At 42.3% G+C, this 24,491-nt stretch overlaps 1 protein-coding gene across 6 annotated transcripts in view; it reads left to right on the top strand.

Moving 5' to 3' along the window:
• Positions 1-5,980: 5,980 nt before the first annotated feature.
• The window catches only part of ANKRD29 (ankyrin repeat domain 29), a 60,418-nt gene continuing 41,907 nt past the window's right edge, over positions 5,981-24,491 (top strand). For 4 of the 6 annotated variants that reach the window (XM_072735098.1, XM_072735099.1, XM_072735100.1 and 1 more), the window contains exons 1-2: positions 5,987-6,107; positions 13,745-13,855. In XM_072735098.1, the coding sequence (XP_072591199.1) occupies positions 6,087-6,107; positions 13,745-13,855 (132 nt within the window). In that variant the 5' untranslated portion in view covers positions 5,987-6,086. Of the gene's footprint in view, positions 6,108-13,744; positions 13,875-24,491 lie in introns of all 6 variants that reach the window. The other 2 variants (XM_072735097.1, XM_072735101.1) reach the window with 2 other exon arrangements.

The raw sequence follows: 24,491 nt of genomic DNA, 5'->3' as shown, positions 1-24,491 counted from the left end.
CTATGAATATTCCCCCTGCCCCACTGTGCAACTATGCCTCCCTCCTCCTGATGACCAAGGTCAATTACCTTGATCACTGCCAATATGGTGACTCATTTTCTCATCCACTGCCCCTACACACAGGTGCCCATCATGCCAGCACACACTGGGGAAGCCAATGATAAAAGATGGTTGATGTCAACTGGTTAAGTCATTTTGTCTACTTGGTCATTCAGTACCTCTCTTATGGTGAATACTCTCCATTGAGGATTAGTATGTAATACAAAAATCTTCACATTTTCTGCCTACTCCAATATGTTCACCCGTAGGCCTCTACCCCAGAACCCCTTCTCCCTCATCTTCCAATCTGACTCTTCCCTAGGACCTGAGCACAGGTCAAGCCATTCTCCTCTACCCATAAATCATATAGAGTCTAACCTTGGTCCAGTTCTATCCATACAAAGTTCTATCCATACAAAGATGACCACATCTCCCCCCTGAAGTTCTGTTTTTCAAGCCACCATCAAGTCCTAACTGGGACTGTTATGCAGCCACCACCCATTTTCAGTGTATACCCATTACTATCCCCCCATCCTAACAAACAAGCCACTAATCAAGCTCAAACTTTTCCCTTCTTCATCAGGTTGTCCTAAGGGCTTGCCACAAACAGCAAGTACTAACTGAAAGAGAGGTGCTGGTGACCTGCTCGTGTGGGTTTGCTTGTGCCCTCTGATCCCTCTCAGACTTGATCCCAGATATACCACTCCCTTCTTATGGTGGATTGTTTCTGAGTCCACCAACCTGATAACAGAACCTAGTTCACTATGGGAAGCTCTGGCCATCTGGCCACAAGATGTCCGTGGTCAAGCACTCTGTCTACCAAGGCTCAGTAGCATCCTGCCTTGGGTTCTTCCTAGGCTCTATCTACCCTTGGCTGTATGGGTAGTCTCCCATTTAAGTTCATGTCAGGCTTCCAAACTACTGTAAGAGGAGAGTTCTGATTCCTAGTTCTTCTGTTGTTTACATGATTAAACCTCACACTTAAGCTAACTGTGCTCCAGGTACTAGCTGGAGAATAAACCTCAAACTAAGCCACTTGATGACTCAAGGAAACCAGTACTCATACAGGATCACCCAAGGGTCAGTAATCCACCCATTCTCCTGGAAGCCAGCCCAGCAGATGCTGTCCATAAACTGCAATATTTAGAGATTTCCTGAAGTCATTTGATGTTAGGTTCAGTTTACATAAAGAATGTCCCCAAAGCAGCACTGTGAAATTCACCAATGCATTTGCCATTAAGATATTATTGAGGAACAGAAAGTTAAAAACAGAACTACCCCATGATCCAGCAATTGCACTGCTAGGTATTTACCCAAAAGATACAAAAAGACATATTTGAAGGGGAACGTGTTCCCCAATGTTTATAGCAGCATTATCAACAATCAAACTATGAAAAGAGCCCAAATGTCCATTGACTGATGAATGGATAAAGATGTGGTATAAATACATAATGGAATATTACTCAGCCACCAAAAAGAATGAAATCTTGCCATTTGCAGTGATATGGATGGAGCTAGGGTATATTATGCTAGGCAAAACAAATCAGTCAGAGAAAGACAAATATCATATGATTTAACTCATATGTGGAACTTAAAAAACAAGCAGATGAACATGGTGAAGGGGAAAGAGAGAGAGACAGAAAGAAGGAAACCAACCATAAGAGACTCTTAAAGAACAAACTGAGGGTTGATGGAGAGAGGTGTATTACTTGGATTTAGTTATAGTTTGGGATTTAGATATATCAAAGGCAATAATCAAAATCTATGTGTATCACTTGGATACCATGTTCCATCCCCTTCTCACAGCACCCTGTCAGCAATTCATTTATTTTGAGGGATATTATCTGCAACCCTAAGGTTGTAAAATGCAGAATAGGAAACTTCATTCTGACATTTACTTAAACATCTGTGTACAAACCCAGTAAGACAGCATGGTAGAGAGAGGAGTTCTGCTCCCTTTGCCTGGGTTCAAACACGACTTTCCTACTTCCAGTGCTTACGAATGTGAACACGTTTTGCATCCGCTATGAGTCTCAATTTCATCAGTAAAACTTTCACAGGTGGTTGGAATAAGAATAAAACCACGGACACATTCAAAATGCTAGCACATAATGAACATTAATTGATGTGGTTGAAGGGGATCCCTGGGTGGCTCAGCGGTTTGGCACCTACCTTTGGCCTAGGGCGCGATCCTGGAGTCCCAGGATCGAGTCCCGCGTCAGGCTCCCAGCATGGAGCCTGCTTCTCCCTCCTCCTGTGTCTCTGCCTCTCTCTCTTTCTCTCTCTCTCTCTCTCATAAATAAATAAATAAATCTTTAAAAAAAAATTGATGTGGGTGAAGTTCTTGACCCTTTGTCTTCCACTGCTTCTTTGCATTCACACCCTGTATCAGAATACTTGCAACAGAAAGTGGCTTACATATCAAAAAGTCCAGGGGCAAGGGAGCCCCCATTTGTCAACACAGACCTTAGTGACACCATCTGTTTGCCCTGCCACCCTCATGGTCACAAGGTGGCTGCAGCATTCCAGACATCATATCCATATACGACAGTGTCCCAAGGAAGAGAGAACCTTCTCCTGGGTACTCTTGGAAGTAAGGAAACCTTTCTTAGAAGCCCCCAGCACATCTCTTCTTGTGTCTCAGAGGTCAGGATTTGTCACACACCCACACCTAATCCAGGCACTACCACCAGCCTAGATCAGAGAGCTTTGGACAGGAAAGGGGGCTGGGCTCCCCGAAGCATATCTTAAGGTGGAATTTGGTAGATACTTGAGCAAAATTAGTGTTCTAAGAGGGAAAGAGAAAGGGGCCCTGGATGTTGGGGCAGATTATTCAACACTGTGCTGCTACACTCTGCACTATATGAAGCCTCGTCTAGTGTAAATCCCAAGAGAAGAAACTGAGCTAACCAGCTGGGAGATGTGGGGTGGGAGGCACACAGAAAATATATAAGGCAAGCTGTCCAGAACAGACTCTTATTTGGGATAAAGGAGCTTGATCACAAAAAAAGAGGAGGGAGAGGGCTCAGGAGACCATTCTAACCTACTTCACAGTTCTGTCTACAGCAAATCTTGCTGGCACATAAACTGGGACAGTGCCACATCAAGAAGAAACACATGACAGTCTGCCGCTGGTGTGAACAGAAGGTGACAACAAATATGGCCCCATTTGAGATGAACACTGATGTCTGTGCATACCAATCATGGAGGCCTGTGGAAAGACGTGATATGGAGAACACAATCCCTTGAATCTTCTATTGAACGATTCATAAACTTTGACCACCTATCATTTCTCCAGCTGTGAACTAGCCCCTGAAAAAAAAAAGGATAAAGTAGAAGACCGGGTCTGGCTTTGAAGAATCTAAACTCTGCTAGAGGAGTCAAAAGTAAAAGAAGTGAAGTCTAGAGCAACAAGGATGCTATGGAAGCAGGAGCTCTGCTAAGCTGAGAGAGAGAGATGGCTGAAGGGCTTGGTGTGGGAGGGGAGCCTGAGTTGGGAGCAAGCCCCAGAAGGTCGGCTCTGAGTTAGGGAGAGAAGAGAGCTGTAGGGATGGGAGGGAGGGTGATAACAAGGAGAATCTCTGACAAGAATGGAGACACTCTGGTAAATCGTGAGAAATTATTTGGATAGAGAGAGTTGGAAAAAAAAAAAAAAGAGAGTTGGGCCACAGGGATTTAATTTCAAGTATTTAGATGCGTCACCCTTAAGTTTTAGAGTGGGCCTCTTTAGATGGTGCTGCCTGGTGGCGATCATGAGGGTTTTGTTCTGTTTAGGAGTTTTATTGTGAAAATGAACTTGGCCAGGCATGTGGGCTGATCTACAGACACATTCTTTTCTGTGACTTTGACAAGAATCCCATCAGCAGCCTGGCCAGGGACTCACTGCCAAAACCAACTTTGAGCAGCAAGGCTGGTAGTGGAAAGGAAATGGGCTTTGGAACCAGACAGACTCAATTAAAGATCCAGCGCCATCACTCATTAGCAAATTATTTCATCTCTCAGGGCCTTAGTTTTTTCAGCTGTTCAATGGGCATAGTACCTACAAGACAGCACTCAAAATACATTCTCTTCCCTCCTTTTGCTTATCGAAAGTATAATAGCAAAACCTCCCACATCCAATCTTAGATAATAATGTTGCATGGCAACTTCAGAACTGTCTCATCCACAGACACCTAAGACAAGGAAAAGTTTTGACTCTTTCTTGATTTAAAACTTGAAATTTTGTATCAAATTTTGAAGCGTTTTAATTTTAAAGCACAAAGTGAAGCGCCTGGGTGGCTCAGTCAGTTAGGTGGCTAACTCTTGGTTTTGGCTCAGGTTGTGATCTCAGGGTCGTGAGGTTAACCCCCACATTAGGCTCCAAACTCAGAGCAGAGTCTGCTTGAGATTCTCTGCCTCTAGCTCTCCTTCTGCCCCTGGCTAATGCACTCTCAATCTCTCTCTAAAATAAATAAATAAATAAAATCTTTAAAAGTAATAAAGCACAAGTAATAGGTTTATCTAAAACAGATAAACACTTTTTAAAGATTTTATTTATTTATTCATGATAGACTTAAAGAGAGACAAAGAGGGGCAGAGACACACAGGCAGAAGGAGAAGCAGGCTCCATGCCCAGAGCCCCACACGGACCCTATCCCAGGTCTCCAGGATCACATCCTGGGCCAAAGGCAGGTGCTAAACCGCTGAGCCACCCAGGGATCCCCCAGGTAAACATTTTTATTTCATCGTGAACTTTTATTCGTTGTTTTTGTTTCTTACTTTTGAATTAAATGTTACCAATTCAACTGAGAAGAGAGGAGGCACAACCAGAGGTGAGGGGAGAATGAGTAGATTCCAATTGTACGAGCATGTCTACTTTTACTTTGGTATTTGAATTTTCTAAAAAGGCTATTATTGCTTACTATACTTTAAAAACAATATATTATTTCATTTTTAAAAATGTGATTCTCCCGCTTTTACTTCCCTGAAACCAACCCTAGGCAAGCAGCAAGGCAGTATGCCTGCGGGAGTAAACTGCTCCTGAGATACTCCACCTCTGCAGCAAAGGGCCAGAAGGAGGAGGCGACTGTTGTAATCAGGAGGAGGAGGCCATGAGTAACATTCCCAATTTTGCCGTTCACCTTCAAAAAAGAAAATACCATATATCACCCATTCAATCAAAAGGGTTGTTTCCCAGATCTTTCTCCAGGAGGAAAACAAAACGTAACAAAACAAAAAACATTAGAAAAGAAAAGGAGAGAAAGAAAAGAAAACCTAAAACGACAGAAATAAAAATGAAAATTCCTATTTGGATGGGTGATGGGTGAATTTTTTTGTTTCTTTTTCTTTTTTTTTTTTTTTTCCGGAGTTCAATTTGCCAACATATAGCACATCACCCAGTGCTCATCCCGTCAGGGCCCCCCTCAGTGATTTTTCTCCTGTTTCATCGACATCATCAATGTCTGTGCTGTAATGGAGGTCGGGATCCTCCGAAGCAGGTCATGCTCTTTTGGAAGATGCGTGAGGTGTGGGACGGGAGTGGGTGTGTAGTGTGTATATATTCGCAGATGTGAGTGTGGGAGTATTATGTGTGAATCTGTGTGTGTGTGTGTGTGTGTGTGTGGAGGCTGGGGCGTGTGTATGTGCAACAGGAATGTGAATGTGCATGGAAGGTGTGTAGGGGAGAGTGTGGGGGCGGGGACGGGAGTCTGGACACCTTGCGTCTTGACCGTGGAGGATGTGCGCAGTGTGGCGTGTCCGCTGGTGTGTGTGCTTGCGGGTGTGGATGTGTGTGAGCAGCGCGGCGGGCTAGAGACGGCGAGGGCCAGGTGGGCGCGCCAGCCGCAGCCCGCGCTCTCCGCGGCGCCCCGTGGCCCCGCCCCCGCCCGTGGCCCCGCCCCCGAGGCCCCGCCCCTCCACGTGGCCCCGCCCCCGCCCTCCCCTGGGGGCCGCGTCTCGGGCGGCGGCGGCGGCGGCGGGAGCGCGCGGCGCGGGAGGCCGCCCCACTGCGGAAGGCGGCGGGTGCCCCGGGCCGGGAGCGCGCCGGCCGCGCTGCGGTGGCCGCGGACATGTGCAGGATGTCCTTCAAGGTGAGCGCCGCGGGGTCGGGCGGGAGTGCCGGGCGGGCGGCAGACGTGCGGCGGGGCCCGCACCTGGGGACCTCGGGGCCGCCGCCGGGCCCGCAGGGTGGAGCGAGCGCCGCGCTGGGTGCCCCTGGGGACCGGAGCCAGCGGCCGCGCTCGGGTGGCTCCTGTGGAGGGGGCTTTGCCTGCAGGGCTCTCGGTCCTTGCGGCCGCGGGTCCGGGGCGCAGGGCGGCGGGGACCGTCCCCGGGGAACGGCGGGGGCGGGGCGGGGCGGGGCGGGGCGGGAGCCGGCGGGGGGCGCTGTCCTGCAGCCGCACCGACCCCGGCCCCGCGGCCTCGGTTCGGCATGTCCGCGGCGCCGCCGTCGCCCCCGCGCCACAGCACTTTTTGGACGCTGAAGCCGAATGCCCAGCGCGGAGTGGAGCTGCGACTGATGACCAGGCTTCGGTGTCCAAAGGAGTCATAAGAGTTTCAAGTCATTCCATTTAATCCGCACATTTCAGGAGGAGAGTGACGGTACTTGATTTGCCTCTATTGAAAGGTCTTAATAAAAATAATAAGTAAAACGAATTGAGCACTTAAAATGTGCCTGACTCTGAGCCAAGGGCATCTGGGAGTATCTTCTGAATCCTCAGGAAGATACGGAATGGTACCTCCGTGTGTCTCTCCTTTTCTTTTTGAAGCAAAAAGACTAAAACATGGAGAAGTTAAGTAACTCATCACAGTGTTAACATTACACCTGAATGGTGTTAATATTGAAACCCTAATGTGTCTGGCTTCAAAGCCAGCGTAATCCCATCTCTTACAGTAGCTTATGTAAACAGAAGGATGATATGTTGAGATTTGCCTGTTAGAAAGATCTCTGGCCACAGTTTGCAGAAAGGAGTGGAGCTGGGGTCATCCTTTTCAATGGTAGGGACTAGGGAACAGGTGTCTGGAATGGAAGGAAGTAAACAAATGTGAGTGACTTAAAAAAATTTTTTTTTAATCCATGGAATTCTGTAATTGATATTATTCCCTGAGGTAGGGAAGGCTAGAGAGGTAAAGACAAAATTTTGGACATGTAAAGTTTAAGGATGAATGGAAGTCCAAGTAGGGATGTTGATTAGACAGATTTACAAACTGGGAACCCCAGGAGTATAATCTAGGCAGAAGATAGACATGAGATGTAGGAGTGAGCTGTGTTAAGTGATAATTAAACCCATGAGAATGAATGTGATTGTCCAGTGAGACCATGTAAAAGTGGTAAACAGAGGACTTGAAGACAAAATCTTGAAGAAGATGGAGCCTGGAGAAATGAGCAGACTAAGAGAAGCCCATTGAGAAAACTGAAAAGCAGTCAGCAGTGTATGAAAACAATCAGAGGCGTGTGCTGATAATTTAAGCCAAGGACTTCTAATCCTCTGATAAAGATGGGGAGGAACTCAGTGATAAATACTACAGAGATATCAAGCTGGGAATTGAAAAGTGTCCACTGTATTTAGTAACAAGCAGCCAACGGAGACCTTGTTCAGAGTAGTTTCAGCGAAGTGCTGGCTTCAGGAGCCAGATTGCAATAGCTTCAAAAGGGAGTGGGTGGGAACCACAAGTGTCCAGAACTGTTTCAGAAAATACCACAAGAAACAGTGGCCACAGCAGGGATTTGGAGTTGACCAAGGGTTTGCTTTAAAATGGTAGAAACTTGACCATCTTTAAATGATGAAAGATATCTCAACGATACAAAGACAAATAACCCAAATTTAAAATGGGCAATGGAAACGAATAGACGTTTCTCCCAAGAAGGTAAACAAATGGCCAACAAGCACCCGAAAAGATGCTCAACACCATTAGTCATCAGGGAAACGCAAATTAAAACCATAAGGAGACACCACTCATACCCACTAGCATGGCAGACAGTGTCAGGTGTTGGCAAGGAGATGGAGAAATTAAAATCTTCATGCCTTGCTGTAGGAATGTAAAATAATGCAGTCATATTAGGAAACAGTCTGGGCATTCTTTGAAAGAGTTACCATGTGACCTAGCAATTCCACTCCTACATACATACACAAATGAAACAAAAATGCATGTTTACACAAAACTTGTACACAGATGTTCATTTTGTTATTCATAATAGCCAAAAATTGGAAATAACCCAAATGTCCGTCATTTATCATTGATAATAAACAAAATGTGGTATGTGTTAGCTTGAGCTGCCATAACAAAATACTAAAGACTACGCAGCTTAAACAGCAGGTATTTAATTTCTCACAGTTCTGGAGGCTGAGAAGTCTAAGATCACAATGCCAGCAAATTAATTGTCTGGTGAGAGCTCTCTTCCTGGCTTGCAAACCACCACATTCTCACTGGATCCTCACATGGAAGAAGAGAGGACTTTCTGGTGTCTCTTCGTTTTCCTGTAAGGACACTGATCCCATCATGAGAGCTCTACCCTCTTGACTTCATCTAACCTAATTACCTCCCAAAGGCCTCACCTACAAATACTATCACATTGGGAATTAGGATTTCAACGTATGAGTTTGGGGCTAGGGGGGACACAAATCTTCACTCCATATCATGGTATATCCAAACAATGGACTATCATTCAACCATAAAAAGAAAGAAGAAAGCTCTGGTATATGCTGCGATGTAGATGAACCTTGAGAACATGATGTTAAGTTTAAAAAGCCAAATACAAAAGGCCATATATTGTATGATGCCATTTATATGAAATGCTCACAATAGACATTCCACAGAGATAGAAAGCAGATACTTGGTTGCCTCGGGCTAGGGAAGAAGTGGGGAATGGGACAATGGATTAGAATAGCTGGTGGTGACTGGGTGCCTGGGTGGCTCCTGATGTTAAGCATTGACTCCTAGTTTCGGCTCGGGTCATGGTGTCGGGGTCCTGGGATCCAGCCCCATGTTGGCCTACGTACTCAGCACGGAGTCAGCTTGTCCCTCTTCCTCTGCTCCCCCCACCACTCTCGTTCTCTTACTCTCTCAAATAAATAAATTTTAAAATCTTAAAAAAAAATAGTAGCCAGTGACATCTCGAAAGTGTCCTTCTTTTCTGTATGTTGGTAAATTGAACACCAATAAAAATTAATTAAAAAAAAATAAAAGAAAGTGTCCTTCTGAATGCGGCTTCTCAGTCCTGCATTCTATCCTTATTTAATATGGCTTCTAACATCAAAGAAATTCATTACAGAGAAAAGTTAATGTTGTCTTGATTGACTTAATAAGTACATAATCAAAACCTAGATTCTTCTAAACCCTGTTTTAAACTAATGGTCTAAGTCATTACTCCATCTTGACTTTTAATCAGAATTCCGCTTCTGTGCAGTAACAATTTCCCTTCTGTGCTTCCTCTCCCCCTTCCTTCCTGTAACTAATTGTTGGTCGTGTAATAATGTTTTTGCTTCACTTCCTTGTATGAGCCAAAATCCTGGCAGTAAAGGGGAGAAAAAGAGAAGAAAATATGGCATATGTGGAAGTTTATACTCCATTTTACTCCCAGGGTATAAGATATATGACCACTGACTCCATTACTTCCTACCTGTATGACCTTGAGTGATTCATTTCTGTGCCTCAGCTTCCTCATCCTAAGAATAGGAATAATAAAAACACCTGTGTCATGGGGTTGTTGTGGGAATTAATGCATCAGAACAATGAAAGCACTTAGCAGGCCTGATACAGAGCAAGATCTCCGCGTTGGTTGCTGTTGCTATTCTTCATGATACAGTGACCAACAAGCCTAAGGGAGGCTGCCTGGCCCCGTTGTAGAGAAAAATCAAGAAAGTGGTTAAATAGTAAAGCATTGCTACGTGCATCATTTCTTCCAAGGCTAAGGGGCTTGCCCCTGTCTCACTCTACAGCATTTGTGATAATGTGCATATTGTAACCAGAGGCAGTTTGGAAGTTACCCAGGCCATGATGTGTATAGACCCCCAACAAGAAGGAAAGTCAGGGGACTTTCCATCTTGGCAGAAGAGGAGCTCGGAATGAGGATAGGAAGGCGGTCACTGGGGTCAATGCTCCCTTTTTCCTTGCTGTCTAGAGAATTCCACCAGAGGCAGAACAGTGTGATGGCTAACAGGGCAGCCCTGAGCATTAGGCTGCCGGGGCCTGAAGCCTGCCTGTCCTCTCTCCCTTACCTCACCCTTGTAGCAAGATGATAACAGTGCCCACCTCACTGAGCTAGGATGGGGATTAAGTGAAGTGGTGTATGCAGAGCATATGCCAAGTGGTACAGAACAAGCACTTAGTATTAGCACAAGAGACCTGCCCTCCGCTAAATGTGTCTGCCACAGAGTCACAGGAGTACTTACCCATGTTTTTGATGGTTCTTTCCACCTGGAAGCCCCTTAGGCACTAAAAGTCAGCAGGTTCAAAGCTGAACTCATCATTTTTTTCCCAAAGCTTGCTCCTCTTCTGGTGTTTCCCACTTTCAGGAATGCCACAACCTTAACGAGGCGCTCAAACCAGAAACCTGAGAGTCTGTCCAGACTCCTCCCACCTTCTTCTGAACATAGGGTTGCAGACCAAAACTGTTTAGTTTGGTTCCTTAAAATTTCTCCAGTCTGTCTCATCCTCCTGTCCCACTATTGGTGCTTAAGCTGGGGCCCTCCACTTCAGTTGTCCTGTCTATGTGGTAGTCCCCCTAACCCTGTAGACACTGACCTCAGTCTGGCTCCAGGCATCAGTCCATTCTCCCTGAGGCTGCCACCGAGACCTTTCTGAAACACAAAACCAATAGTATCTCCCCACCTTAAAACCCTGCCGTAGCTCCCCAGTGCCCAGGCAAACCCCATAACACGGCACAGCAGCTCCTCCAGGATCTGGCCCTGACTGCTTTCAGCCCCATGGTGTCCCTTGCCCTCTCTCCACTCTCTTCAATCCAGCCCTTCCAAGCTAGTGATAGTTCTCAGAATGCCGTGGTGAGCCTCTGTGTCTTTGCTTCACTTCCTTGTCCACCTGGGATGCTCCTTAGCCAGGTCCCTGCTCATCTTTTTAAATTCTTCTCAAGAATTCCTTCTCTTTGAAGCCATTCCTGGCTGCCCCCCTCATATAGGCTCAGCCATTCTCTGCTCTCACAAGTAATCCTCATTCCTATTCTAGCTCCTGTAATTAATTTCTGATGCCTGTTGGCATGACTCACTTTCCTACTGGGCCGTAAGACCATTAGAGCAGAGATCAAGGTTGACTTGTACCTCTTGGCCTAGCCCCTGGCCAGTACCACTGTCCCTGATGCATGCCAGTGACCAAGCAAATGAATTTCAAAGAGCTGTGAGGACTGTGCATTTATAGCTAACATTTCCCAAGTGTTCACTATCAAACTGAGTTTACGTGTATTCTCTCCTTTAATTCTCTAACAAAACATGGTAGAGTTACTACTCCTGGCAATGGGACAGAAATAACCTCGCCAGGGTCACAGAGCTGCGAAGTAGTAGGCTCAGAAATTGAACTCAGCACTTTCTTATGCCACATTTGACTATCTTCCTTCCACCTCCCAGTAAATCAGCCACTTGAGAGAGAAGGAAATCTTTATAGCTTTTCACAAAGCTCAGTTTCTAAAACCTTGTAGGAAACCAGGAAATCTAGCCCTGACAGGAGAGGAAGCCATAAGGCCATCCTCAAGACAAGAGAGGCTCCCAGCAGAAGAGCTTGTTATGACAATAGAAGTTTGTGGTTTGCCGATGGTTTTGAAAATAATTTGGGGTTAAATGGAAACAACAAAATCACTAAAAATGATTTACAATTTATTACTCTCAAGTCTTCATGTTTCAAGAAAAGCCACCAGAGCTGTTCCCTGGTGCATATTAAGTTCTCTTCCTAATTCACCCTCCAGACTTCGTTTTGGCCTTGTACGGTCTCTCTACTGAAAGGGTATTGTTCCGTGATTTATGATACAAGTCAGACCTGCCTGGCCATCACTTCAGCCACATACTGGCAGCTACAATGGTGGACTTAGCCTGGTACAAAAACCACCAACACTGGGTGTGAATGTCATCATTGCATTTTGGCCTGAAAACTCCTGGGACCATAACATTTACACCTTTGGGGAAAACAAATTGTTCATCTGGAATTTAAGGTGATTTTTGTTTTCTTCCTACCTGCACCAGGAAACTATTTAAAGTATGTTTGCAACCTGCTTAACACTCCCCGCTTGGCCACGCTCTCCTCCAAGAATGCACAAGAGCACTAAGTCGTGTGTGAGCTGAAGGGCTGCAGAAAAGAAACCCTCATACCAACAAATGCTGCCTTCATGGTGCTCTCACTGTGCTTTCATTTTAGATGGCTCCATGGAGGGGCACCTGGCTGGCTCAATTAGTAGAGCATGAACTCTTGATCTTGGGGTTGTGAGTTTGAGCCTCGCATTGGGTGTGGAGATTACTTAAAAATAAAAATAAATTTGTTTTAATCTTCAGATGGCTCCTTGTTGTGGGTGATATTGTGCTTTCTTTTTAACTTAGCATAGGTAAATAAGATATTGAATTGAATACATTATCAATACATTTAAAAGATATATTGCATGAAAAGGCTTTGGTGTCAGAAAAGTGTTTTAAGCCCACCCAAAGAAGGTTTTTGTTAAACAGTTTAAATGCTAGAAAATTTCCTGAAACCAGCAAAATTCTTATAGTAACAATATTTAATTTAATTTTGCCTACTGATTCTAACTCTGTAAAGAAAAGTGGACAGAGGGAAAGAAGCATCTGTAAGCATTTATGATGTGTTGGGTACCATATTTGGCCAATTAATCTACATCATTTAATCCTTACCAGAAACTCCAAACCAGGTAGTGTAAGGCTCACTGAGGCCAAATCACTTGCCCAGGGCTGAGGTTGAAACCTGGAGCTATCTGGTTCCAGAGCCTCCCTTTCAGCCCCACCCTCTCCTGCCATGGACTGTTCCCTACAGATCCAGATTGATGTGTTTTAGAAAAGGCGATTTACTGCAGTCAACGCTGCCACTCTGATTTTTGAAGAACTGTTTGCCAGCTTTATTCCTTCCATAGGATGGTTCCAACATTAACTTTGTAACTTTAAGGCAGCAATGGAAAGAAGAATCCCGTATGAGGACACATAACAGTGTTTTATGCCCAGAATTCCTTTCTTAACTGAATCCTCTGGCAAGTTCCAGCTGAAGCAAAGAAAATTCGGTGGAGGGAGGGTGAGGCATTGACCCAAAAAGCTGGAATCGGTAGAAAAGTTGGGGGAAAGAAAAGGTGAGGGTTGGGGAGGTCAGAATTGGCAGAGAGCTCTTTCTGCTCAGAGGCGAAGAAGGATTTGGGAACATTTCAGGGAGGAAATAGCATTTAAGCAGAGCCTTGTCCTTGAAGGATGGGAAAGAACTCCTTTCAAGCAAAAAGGAAACTGTGAACAAAGACACAGAAGCAGGAAAGTGAGAACATTGGTAGGAAATGGGGTATTAATAGTGCTACATTATCAACAACACTGCTCTTCATAACTGCACTCTGGTATCTGGTATAAAATAAAATGTGTTCCCTAACCAAGTATATTACAATCATCTGTTACTGGAGGAGCTATCTTCCAGTGCTACAACACATCTGGAAATTCTGCTTTTTGAATAGTATATATTTGCATAGAAGCGGTCATAGGAACTGATAACAGTTTTAAGATCCTGTCTCATTTTGCTTCTGCAGAAGGAAACTCCACTTGCCAATGCCGCATTCTGGGCAGCAAGGAGAGGAAACCTGGCTCTGCTCAGGCTGTTGTTGAACAGCGGTCGGGTGGATGTGGACTGCAGGGACAGTGTACGGATGGATTCATTCGGTATATGCATGCCAAGGACACGCCATTTCCCCTGCTGGCATGAGAGCAGCTCACGAATACATTTCCCTTTACAGTGCTTATCTACTCTTTCATGTATGCTTGCTTTATCCTTTAAAAAATCCAAGGTACCCTGGTGAATGTAAAAACATATGGAGACTGGGAGGGGGGTGCTGGCTGGGTGGCTCAGATGGTTAGGTATCCAACTCTTGATTTCTGCTCAGGTCATAATTTCAGGGTGTGAGATCAAGCCCAAAGTCAGGCTCTGCACTGAGTGGGGAGTCTGCTTGAGATTGTTTCCCACTGCCTCTCCTCGCTCCCCCCCCACACACACACACATGCTTGTACGCACGAGCTCTCTCTCTCTCTCTCTCAAATAAATATGTTTTAAAATTAAAAACATATTAGGGAAACCATCACATGCATAAAATGGAAGGCAGCCACAATAAGGAAAGAGGCACTTTACTGGGAATTAGAATTGGCAAGTTCCAAGAAGGAAAGCATTTTTAGAGAATTCAATCCAACTGCTTTCATGGAGAGTGGAGATAATTCAGATCAGAGGAGGACTGCCATGAATGTGGAAGTTGGGTTTTTCTACAAGGATAAGAGAACTGGAATGGAAGCTACCACCCAGCCTCTTACCTCTCATTATCATTGCAAACATCAGTACACTCAGTGGCAAGTAAAGGGTCTTAAAATGGATACTGCTGCTGTCATTTAGGGAGGCATCATTTAGGGAGCCCTTCCCTCCCCAGACAGAAGCAGTGAATTCTCTGTATTAAGCAGGACTGTGCATCTCTGGGCATCAGGAAAACCTCAAATGTGAGAGAGAGAGAGAGAGAAATACTTTGATTTTAGGAATACAAATGTTTTCAAAAGAGCCTTATTGTTTTCCCAAAAGCAGGATATGCCATTTCCAGCTTTTACTGCACAAATTTGGCAGGTGAGATAGCCACCAGCCTGAGACATCAAAGTTTGCTCCACTCTGCCCACTGGGGGCATCGCTTGCTGTGCAGTATCTTGGCTTTGCACCTCCAGATCCACCCAGAACCTTCTTCAGTTTGCTCCATGTCCCAGGGCCTGAAAGGTGTGGCCTAGTGGACTTGTTTCCCTCTGGCCTGTAGTTGGGTTTGGCCAATGGAAGCACTGGTAGGAATCAGAAGGCGGGAGGACAGGGATGTTGGGGAACCCAATGTCCCCTGCTCTGTCTGGCAGCAATGCTCTTGTTCTGTGTCCTGGGAGTCACTACCTTCCCCTGCAACTCCATGCCTTCACGCCTGGGCTAGCAAGGGAGCCCACTGCTGCTGACTCCCAATCCAGCCTTGTCCTTGTGTCCCTACACCCGGGGCACAGTTTTACAAGTTATTTTTTTTTGTTTGTTTTTTTTGTTTTTTTTGTTTTACAAGTTATTAAACTTTCTTCCAACTATCCCAATGTGAGTATGCCATCTGTTCCTTACTGGGACCCAGAGTGATATGAGGACAGGCACCTGTGATCTGGCCATCCCAGTCTTACTTGGGTCTTACTGGGCAGCAGTGCCACACTGGGCCAAACTGAAGTAGCTAGCTTTCACTGTGGCCTCACCCCTTGATCACATTGATGAACACTTTTCCTCTCACCTTTTCTCAGCCACCCCTATAACTGTTTCTTAGGGGCCACCTCACAGTGCCACACACATCCTGCTCCCCAAGTAGTTTCTCGTACTCTCAGCCTTCCCAGCACCGTTTCCTGCTCAGTGTGACCTGTCCTGCTACCTCCTTTCCCCTCAGAGCTCATCCTCCTGGTCAGCGGGGTGACTAGTAGTTATCTCAATCAGAAGTTTTGCTTCTGTGAACAGACACTAATATGTTTAATCTTCATTTAAAATAAAAACTCATTTAATTAACAGCTTTCTGGAGAAAGGATTCCTTAACCCAAAGGAGCAAGTCTAGTTGCTAGGTCATGGGGTCATGGGGTAGCTCTATTTTAAACTTTTGAGAAACTTCCATACTGCTCTCCAGAGTGGCGTACCAGTTTGCATTCCCACCCACAGTGCAAGAGGGTTGCCCTTTCTCTGCATCCTCGCCAACACCTGTTGTTTCCAGTGTTGTTAATTGTAGCCATTCTGATAGCTGTGAGGTGATAGCTCATCATGGTTTTGATTTGTATTTCCCTGATGATGTGTGGTGTTGAGCATCTTTTTATGCACTACTAGGTATTTACCCAAAGGACACAAAAATATAGATTCAAAGGGATACATGCACCCCGATGTTTATAGCAGCATTACTACTAATGGCCAAACTATGGAGAGAGCCATATACGTATATATATGTATGTGTATATATGTATATATACACATACGTGTATGTGTGTATTATATATAATATATATTACTCAGCCATGAAAAAAATGAAATCTTGCCATTTGCAACAACATGGATGGATCTAGAGTGTATTATGTTAAATGAAATAAGTCAGAGAAAGACAAATGCCATCTTGATCTCACTCATATGGGACCTAAGAAAGAAAACAGATGAATGTATGGAAAGGGGGAAAGAGAAAAAGGAGAGAGGGAAACCATGAGAGTCTCTTAACAATAGAGAACAAGGTTGTTGGAGGAAGGTGGGGTAGGATATAGGCTAGCTGGGTGATGGGCACTTAGGAGGGCACTTGCCATGATGAGCACTGGGTATTATATATAAGTGATGAATCACTGAATTCTACTCCAGAAACCAGTACTGCACCATATGTTAACTAACTAAAATTTAAATTAAAAAAATTAATTAAAAATCTTAAAAAACAAAGGAGCAAGTCTAAATGATGTTAACTTCAGACATCTTGTTGATTTTAAAAGGGTCTCTAGGATTGGTGGTAACAGAGACAGGGAGTTGTTGGGAATAATATAGGTCTTGGCTCCCCTTAAAATTTCACTGGAAGGATTTCTATATCCTTCAGGTGCCACCTGAACATGGAGTCTGGGTTCCAGGATGTGCCTGGTGATGAATGACCTCTGCCCCAGCCAATGGGGCCCAGCCCCTGGTTCACCTGGAGCTCCTAGGACAGCTGATGGAATGCAAAGAGAGGCCCTGCTCCCCACCTCAAGTTCATGACCAAGTTCAAACTTCCAACAAATAGCATTTAAAGAATGAATACATTATCTCCAGGCCACCCACCACATGACAAAGCTTTGATTTGCTAACATTCACCTTCATTCCTAGATTAATGTTGTCTTTGCATGTTTACATTTTTTTTTTTTGCTTCCTTCATCTCTCCAATGCACATTTACCACAAGATGTGCAATGGCAAGCTTCCTCTAGCCTTTTGAGACGAATGAACGAATGAATGTATGTCACTGTCCTGTTTGTTGTAGTCTGCACTGCATTTTATATCCACTGTTTCCTCTGTTCAAAGTCAACTAGTTTTAAAAGGTACATTTTAACATCAGCCAATTGAATAAAGTAACCGTAATCTTTAGAGAATTACACCCTGTCCAGCTAATACATTTTGAATATAAAGGAAACATTTTTATGTAGCTTAATAAATATATCTACAGATACTACTTCTCTATTCTCTTTCTCCTTTGTCTTAACTTGTGACTTTTTCTCAATTGACCATGATGTAGAGTTGAAATACAATCTATATTTTTAAATATGTTTCATTCATGGCTCCTTAACTTTAAAGCAGATGCATATAACATTTCTTATTTTCCTTGGGATCCCTGGGTGGCTCAGCGGTTTGGCACCTGCCTTCAGCCCAGGGCATGATCCTGGAGTCCCGAGATTGAGTCCCACATCAGGGTCCCTGCATGGAGCCTGCTTCTCCCTCTGCCTGTGTCTCTGCCTCTCTCTCTCTCTCTCTCTCTCTCTCTCATTCTCTCATGAATAAATAAATAAAATCTTTAAAAAATAAGTAAATAAAGCAGATGCATATAACATTTCTTATTTTCCTTTTTAAACATAAAAATTAAGTTATCCTATGCTTCCTGTGCCTCCTGATTGATTTTTATTTTGAGACAAGTATAACCTATGATAAAAAAAAGTTTTCTTGTCTGTCATGTAAAGGATGTATTTATAGCTGTCTATTCAGATTGGATTTCTTTTTAAATTTTAATTCCACTGTAGTTAACATAGAGTGTTATATTATTTTCAGGTGTACAATATAATTATTCAGCAATTCCATATAGTCCGGTGCTCATCAAGATAAGTGTACTCTTCATCCTCTTCACCTATTTCATGCATCCTCCCTCCACCCCACCCCCCCGTAACCATCAGTTCTCTATAGTTAAGAGTCTATTTCTTGGTTTGTCTTCTTTTCCCTTTGTTTGTTTTGTTTCTTAAATTTCACATATGAATGAAATCATATTGTATTTGTCTTTCTCTGACTGCCTTATTTCACTTAACGTTATATTCTCTAGATCCATCCATGTTATTGCAAATGGCAAGATTTCATTCTTTTTTATGGCTGAATAATATTCCAGTGTGTGTGTGTGTCGATAGGAAGGCAGGTAGATAGATAGATAGATAATTTTCTTTTATCCATTCACCTATTGATGGACACTTGGGCTACTTCTGTATCTGGGCTATTGTAAATAATGCTGCAATAAACATAGGGGTGCATATAGCCCTTCAAATTAGTGTTTTTGTATTCTTAGGGCAAATACCCAATAGTAGAATTACTGGATCATAGGGTATTCCTATTTTCAATTTCTTTTTTTTTTTAAGATCTTATTTATTTATTTATGAGAGACACACAGAGAGAGGCAGAGACATTGGCAGAGGGAGAAGCAGGCTCCCTGTGGGGAGCCTGATGCAGGGCTTGATCCCAGAATCCAGGATCATGACCTGAGCTAAAGGCAGACACTCAACCACTAGCCACCCAGGTGCCCCTAGTTTTAATTTCTCAAGAAACCTCCATACTGTCTTCCACAGTGGCTGCACCAATTTGCATTCTCAGCAACAGTGTAGGAGGGTTCTTTTTTCTCCATATCCTAACCAATACTTTTTGTTTCTTGTGGTTTTGATTTTAGCTATTCTAACAGAGGTGAGGTGATAGCTCATTGTGGTTTTGATTTGCATTTCCCCGATGATGAGTGATGTTGAGAATCTTTTCATGTCTCTGTTGCCATCTGCATGTCTTCTTTGGAGATATGTCAATTCGTGTCTTCTCTTTTTTTTCAAACTGGATTAATTGGGTTTTTGGTGTTGAGTTGTATAACTTCTTTATATATTGGATCCTAAGCCTTTATCACATTTGTCATTCACAAGTATCTTCTCCAATTCAGTAGATTGTCTTTTAGTTTTGTTGGTTGTTTCCTTTGCTGTGCAGAAATATTTTATTTTGATGTTGTCCCAGTACTTAATTTTTGCTTTTGTTTCCCTTTCCTCAGAAGACATATGTAGAAAGATGTTACGGCTGATGTCACAGAAATTGCTGTTTGTGCTCTCTTTTAGAATTTTTATGGTCTCAGATCTCACACTAAGGTTCTTAATCCATTTTGAGTTTATTTCTGTGTATGATATGAGAAAGTGATCCAGTTTCATTCTTTTGCATGTAGCTGTCTGGTTTCCCCCACACCATTTGTTAAAGAGATTGCCTTTTTCCCACTGCATATTCTTAACTCCTTTATCAAAGACTGATTGACCGGGATCCCTGGGTGGCACAGCGGTTTGGCGCCTGCCTTTGGCCCAGGGCACGATCCTGAAGATCCCGCTTCAGTCTCCCTGCGTGGAGCCTGCTTCTCCCTCTGCCTTTGTCTGCCTCTCTCTCTCTCTCTCTCTCTCGTGAATAAATAAATAAAATCTTAAAAAAAAAAAAAAAAAAGACTAATTGACCACAACATCATGGGTTTATTTTCTGGGCTCTTTATTCGGTTCCATTGATTTATGTGTCTATTTTTGTGCCAGTACCATAGTGTTTCGATTTCTACAGCTTTGTAATATAATTTGAAATCTAGAATTGCGATACCTCCAGCTTTGTTTTTTCTTTTGCAAGATTGCTTTGGCTAGTCTGGGTCTTTTGAGATTCCATACAAATTTTAGGATTATTTGTTCTAGTTCTGTGAAAAATGCTGTTGATGTTTTTTAATAGGGATTGCATTCAGTCTGTAGATTGTTTTGGGAAGTATGGACATTTTAACGATATTTGCTCTTCCAATCCATGAACATGGAATATCTTCCTATTTGTTTGCATCCTCTTCAATTTCTCTCATCAATGCTTTAAAGTTTTCAGAGTACAGGTCTTTCACCCCCTTGGTTAAGTTTATTGCTGGGTATTTTATTATTTTGGATACAGTTGTAAATGTGATTGTTTTCTTAACTTCTATTTCTGCTACTTCGTTATTAGCATATAGAAATGCAATGGATTTCTGTACATTTGATTTTGTATCCTGCAAATTTACTGAATTTATATTTATCAGTTGTAATAGTTTTTCAGTGGAGTCTTTAGGGTTTTCTATGTATAGTAGCATGTCGTCTGCAAATAGAGTTTTTTTTGGATTGTCTCCTTACCAATTTGATGCCTTTAATTCCCTTTTCTAATCTGATTGCTGTGGCTAAAATGTTTAATACTATGTGGAAGGATAGTAGTGACAGTAGACATCCTTGTGTTTTTCCTGATCTTAGGGGAAAAACTCTCAGTTTTCCTGCATTGAGTGATGTTCATTGTGGGTTTTTCATATTTGGCCTTTATTATGTTGAGATACGTTCCCTCTGTACTTACTTTGCAGAGGGTTTTTATCATTAATGGATGCTGTACTTTGTCAGATGCTTTTTTCTGCATCTATTGAAATGATATCGTTTTTATCCTTTCTCTTATTGATATGACATATCACATTGATTGATTTGCAAACATGGAACCATCCTTGCATCCCAGGAATAAAGCCCACTTGATTGTAGTAAATGACTGTTTTACCATATTCTTGGGATCTGTTTGCTAATATTTTATTGAAGAGTTTTGCATCTATGTTCATCAGACATATTAGGCTGTAGTTCTCTTTTTCTGTGGTGTCTTTTATCTGGTTTTGGTATCAGGATAATGTTGGCCTCACAGACTGAATTTGAAAGTTTTTCTTCCTCTTATATTTTTTGGAATAATTTGAGAAGAATAGGTATTAATTCTTCTTCAAGTGTTTGGTAGAATTTCCCTGTGAAGCCATCTGGTCTTGGACTTTTGTTTGTTAGGAGTATTTTGATTACTGATTTAATTTCATTGCTAGTAACTGCCCTGTTCAAATTTTCTATTTCTTCCTGATTCAGTTTTGGTAGGTTATATATTTCTAGAAATTCAAATAATCCTTTGTATTTCAGTAGTGTTGGTTATTTCTGCTCTTTCATTTCTGATTTTGTTTATTTGAAACCTTTGTCTTTTCTTTTTGATGAGGCTGGCTAAAAGTTTATCAATTTTATTGATCTTTTCAAAGAACCAGTTTCTGGTTTCATTGATCTGTTGTTTTTTTTAGTTTCCATATCATTTATTTCTGCTCTAATCTTTATTATTCCCTTCCTTCCTACTGGCTTTGGGGTTTTACTTGTTTTATTTGTCTAGCTCCTTTAGGTGTTAGGTTAGATTGTTTATTTGAGATTGTTCTTGTTTCTTGAGGTAGGACTTTATTACTATATACTTCTTTCTAAGAACCACTTTCGCTGCATCCCAAAGATTTTGGACCTTTGTGTTTTCATTTGTCTCCATGTATTTTTTAAATTTCTTCTTTGAAAAAATAAATAAATAAAAATAAATTTCTTCTTTGATTTCTTTATTGACCTATTCATTATTTAGTAACATCTTACTAACTTTCATGTATTTGTGCTCTTTCTTGTGGTTAATTTCTAGTTTCATAGCATTTTGGTCAGGAAAGATGCATAGTATGACTGCAGTCTTTTTGAAGTTGTTGGTACTTGTTTTGTGGTGTAATGTGAATATTCTCTATTCTGGAGAATGTTCCAAGTGCATTTGAAAAGAATATGTGTTCTACTGTCTTAGGATGGAATATTCAGAATATATCTGTTAAATCAACTGGTCCAATGTGTCATTCAAATCCACCATTTCCTTGTTGATTTTCTGTTTTGATAATCTGTCCAAGATGCCAGTGAGGTGTTAAAGTAACTATCAATTAGTTCCTTTGTGTTTGTTATTAACTGTTTTATATATTTGGGTGCTCTCATGTTGGTTGCATATTTACAATTATTATGTCTTCTTTTTGGATTGTCTCTTTATTATTATATAGTGTTCTTCTTTGTCTCTTGTTATGGTTTTTTTCCAAAGTCTACTTTGTCTGCTATAAGTATTGCTCCCTAGGCTTTCTTTTGACATCCATCTGCATGATAAATGTTTCTCCATCTTTCAATCTGCTGGTGTCTTTTGGTGTGAAATGAGTTTTGTAAGCAGCATATAGATGAATATTATTGTTCTGGTTTTTAAAAAAGATTTATTCATTTATTTGAGAGAGAGAAAGAGAGCAAGCACAAGTGGGCGGGGCAGAGGGAGAGGGAGAGAGAGAATTTTAAGTAGGTTCCATGCCCAGTGCAGAGCCTGACACGGGGCTCCATCTCATGACCCTGAGATCATGACCTGAGCCAAAACCAAGAGTCAGGTGCTTACTGACTGCACCACCCAGGTGCCCCAATGGGTCTTGTTTTTTTATCCATTCCATTACCCTATGTCTTTTAATTGGAGCATTTAGTCTATTTACATACAAAGTAATTATTGATAGGTATGTATTTACAGTTATTTTGTTACTTGTTTTATGGTTATTTTTGTAGTTCTCTGTTCCATTCTTCCCTTTCCTCTTCTCTCATGGTAACTTGGCTTTCTTCAGTGATATTCTTAGATTCCTTTCTCTTTTTTGAATATCTGTTACTGCTTTATAATTTGTGGTTACCATTAAGTTTCCATATAACATCTTCTGCGTATAGTAGTCTACATTAAGTTGATAGTTACTTATGTTTGAACTCATTCTTTACTCTTCTACACTTTCCCCACCTCCACTTTTAGGTATATGGTGTCATACTTTACACTCTTTTATTTTGTGAGTCCCTTGACTCATTTTTACAAATGTACTTATTTTTACTGCTTTTGTGTTTCCTGGTTTTCTTACTCTTAGTTATGGTCTTTCCTTTCCACTCAAAGAGTCACCTTTAACATTTCTTGTATGGCTAGTTTAAGTGGTCATAAATGCCTTTAACTTTTGTTTGTCTTGTTTAGCTGGGTAGAGTATTCTTGGCTACAGATTTTTTTCTTTTTAACACTTTGAGTATATCATGCCACTTTCTTCTGGCCTGCATGGTTTCTGTTAAAAATCCACTGGTAGTGATAGGGAATTTCTTTTGTTACATACTGTCTTCTTTTTCTCTTGCTGCTTTTAAAGTTCTCTCTTTATCACTACTTTTTGTCATTTTAATTACTGTGTGGCTCAGTGTACCTCCTTGGGTTGATTTTGTTGAGGGATCTTCATGCCTCTTGGATCTGGATTTCTGTTTCCTTCTGCAAATTTGTGAAGTTATCAGCTATTATTTCTTCAAATAAATTTTCTGCCCCCCCCCTTCTCTCTCTTCTCCTGGGATCCCTATAAATCTAAATGTTATTATGCTTGTGATGTAGTCACTGAGTTCCCTAAATATATTCTCATTTTGCATATTTTTTTTTTCTTTCACCTGCTCAGCTTGATTAATTTCCATTACTCTGTCTTCCAGGTCACTGATTCATTCTTCTGCTTTTTCTAGTCTGCTACATCTAGTGTTTTTTATTTATTGTATTCTTCATCTCTGATTAGTTCTTTTTTTATCTCTTTGTTAAGGATCTCACTGATGTCCTCCTCTCATTTCTCAAGTCCAGTGAGTATCTTTATGACCATTACTCTAAGTTCTCTATCAGGCAAATTATTTATCTCCATTTCACTTAGGTCTGTTGCTGTGGTTTTGTCCTGGTCTTTCATTTGGGACATAGTCCTCTGTCTCCTAATTTTGTCTAATTCTCTGTGTTTGTTTCTCTGTGTTAGGAAAATCAGCTATATCTCCTACTCTTGAAAGTAGTGGCCTTATGAAGAAGAGGTCCTGTAGTGCCCTGCAGTGCAGTATCCCCTGTTCATGAGAATCTGGCACTTCTGGGGTGTCTTCTATGTGTATTCTTTGCCTTGCTGCTGTGGCTGAGCTATTCTTTCCTTTAGTGCAAGCATTTGCAGTGGCTCTCCTTGCTGTTTTGGTCAGCTTTTGGTCCCTGTAGTGTTAATGGGCCAGAATGAAGTTTAGTCATATACCAGGTTTTTCCAGAGATGCAGTAGCTCCAAACTGCAGGGTGCTTTCCCTGTGTTGTCCCCTAAGACTCTTTCATTGGTGGGCAGGGCCAGCAATCAGACCAATTATTTGCCCCCATCCCACCGCTGGGCCACAATATGACTACTTGTGTAATTATCTTTCCGTCTCCCTACAGCAGGAGTCACTTTGGAGTGGTGCTGACTCTTGCTGGAGGTGTTTGCACATTACCAGGCTTGTGTCCCTGGTTTGAATGAGCTCCAAACAAGAGCACATTGGAGGGGACAGATCTGCAACATGCACAGGTGTTGGATAGGGGGTGGGGGATTGGTGTTAGCAAATTAGGTAGTGAAATATCAGTGCCGTGCTGGTTTCTGCAGGTGGTTGTGTGTTTTTGC

Source organism: Vulpes vulpes, chromosome 13 (assembly GCF_048418805.1).
Source record: "Vulpes vulpes isolate BD-2025 chromosome 13, VulVul3, whole genome shotgun sequence".
In the NCBI taxonomy this organism is placed as follows: domain Eukaryota; kingdom Metazoa; phylum Chordata; class Mammalia; order Carnivora; family Canidae; genus Vulpes; species Vulpes vulpes.
The sequence above is the reverse complement of the archived record's forward strand: the minus strand, read 5'-3'. Positions and strand labels throughout refer to the sequence as shown.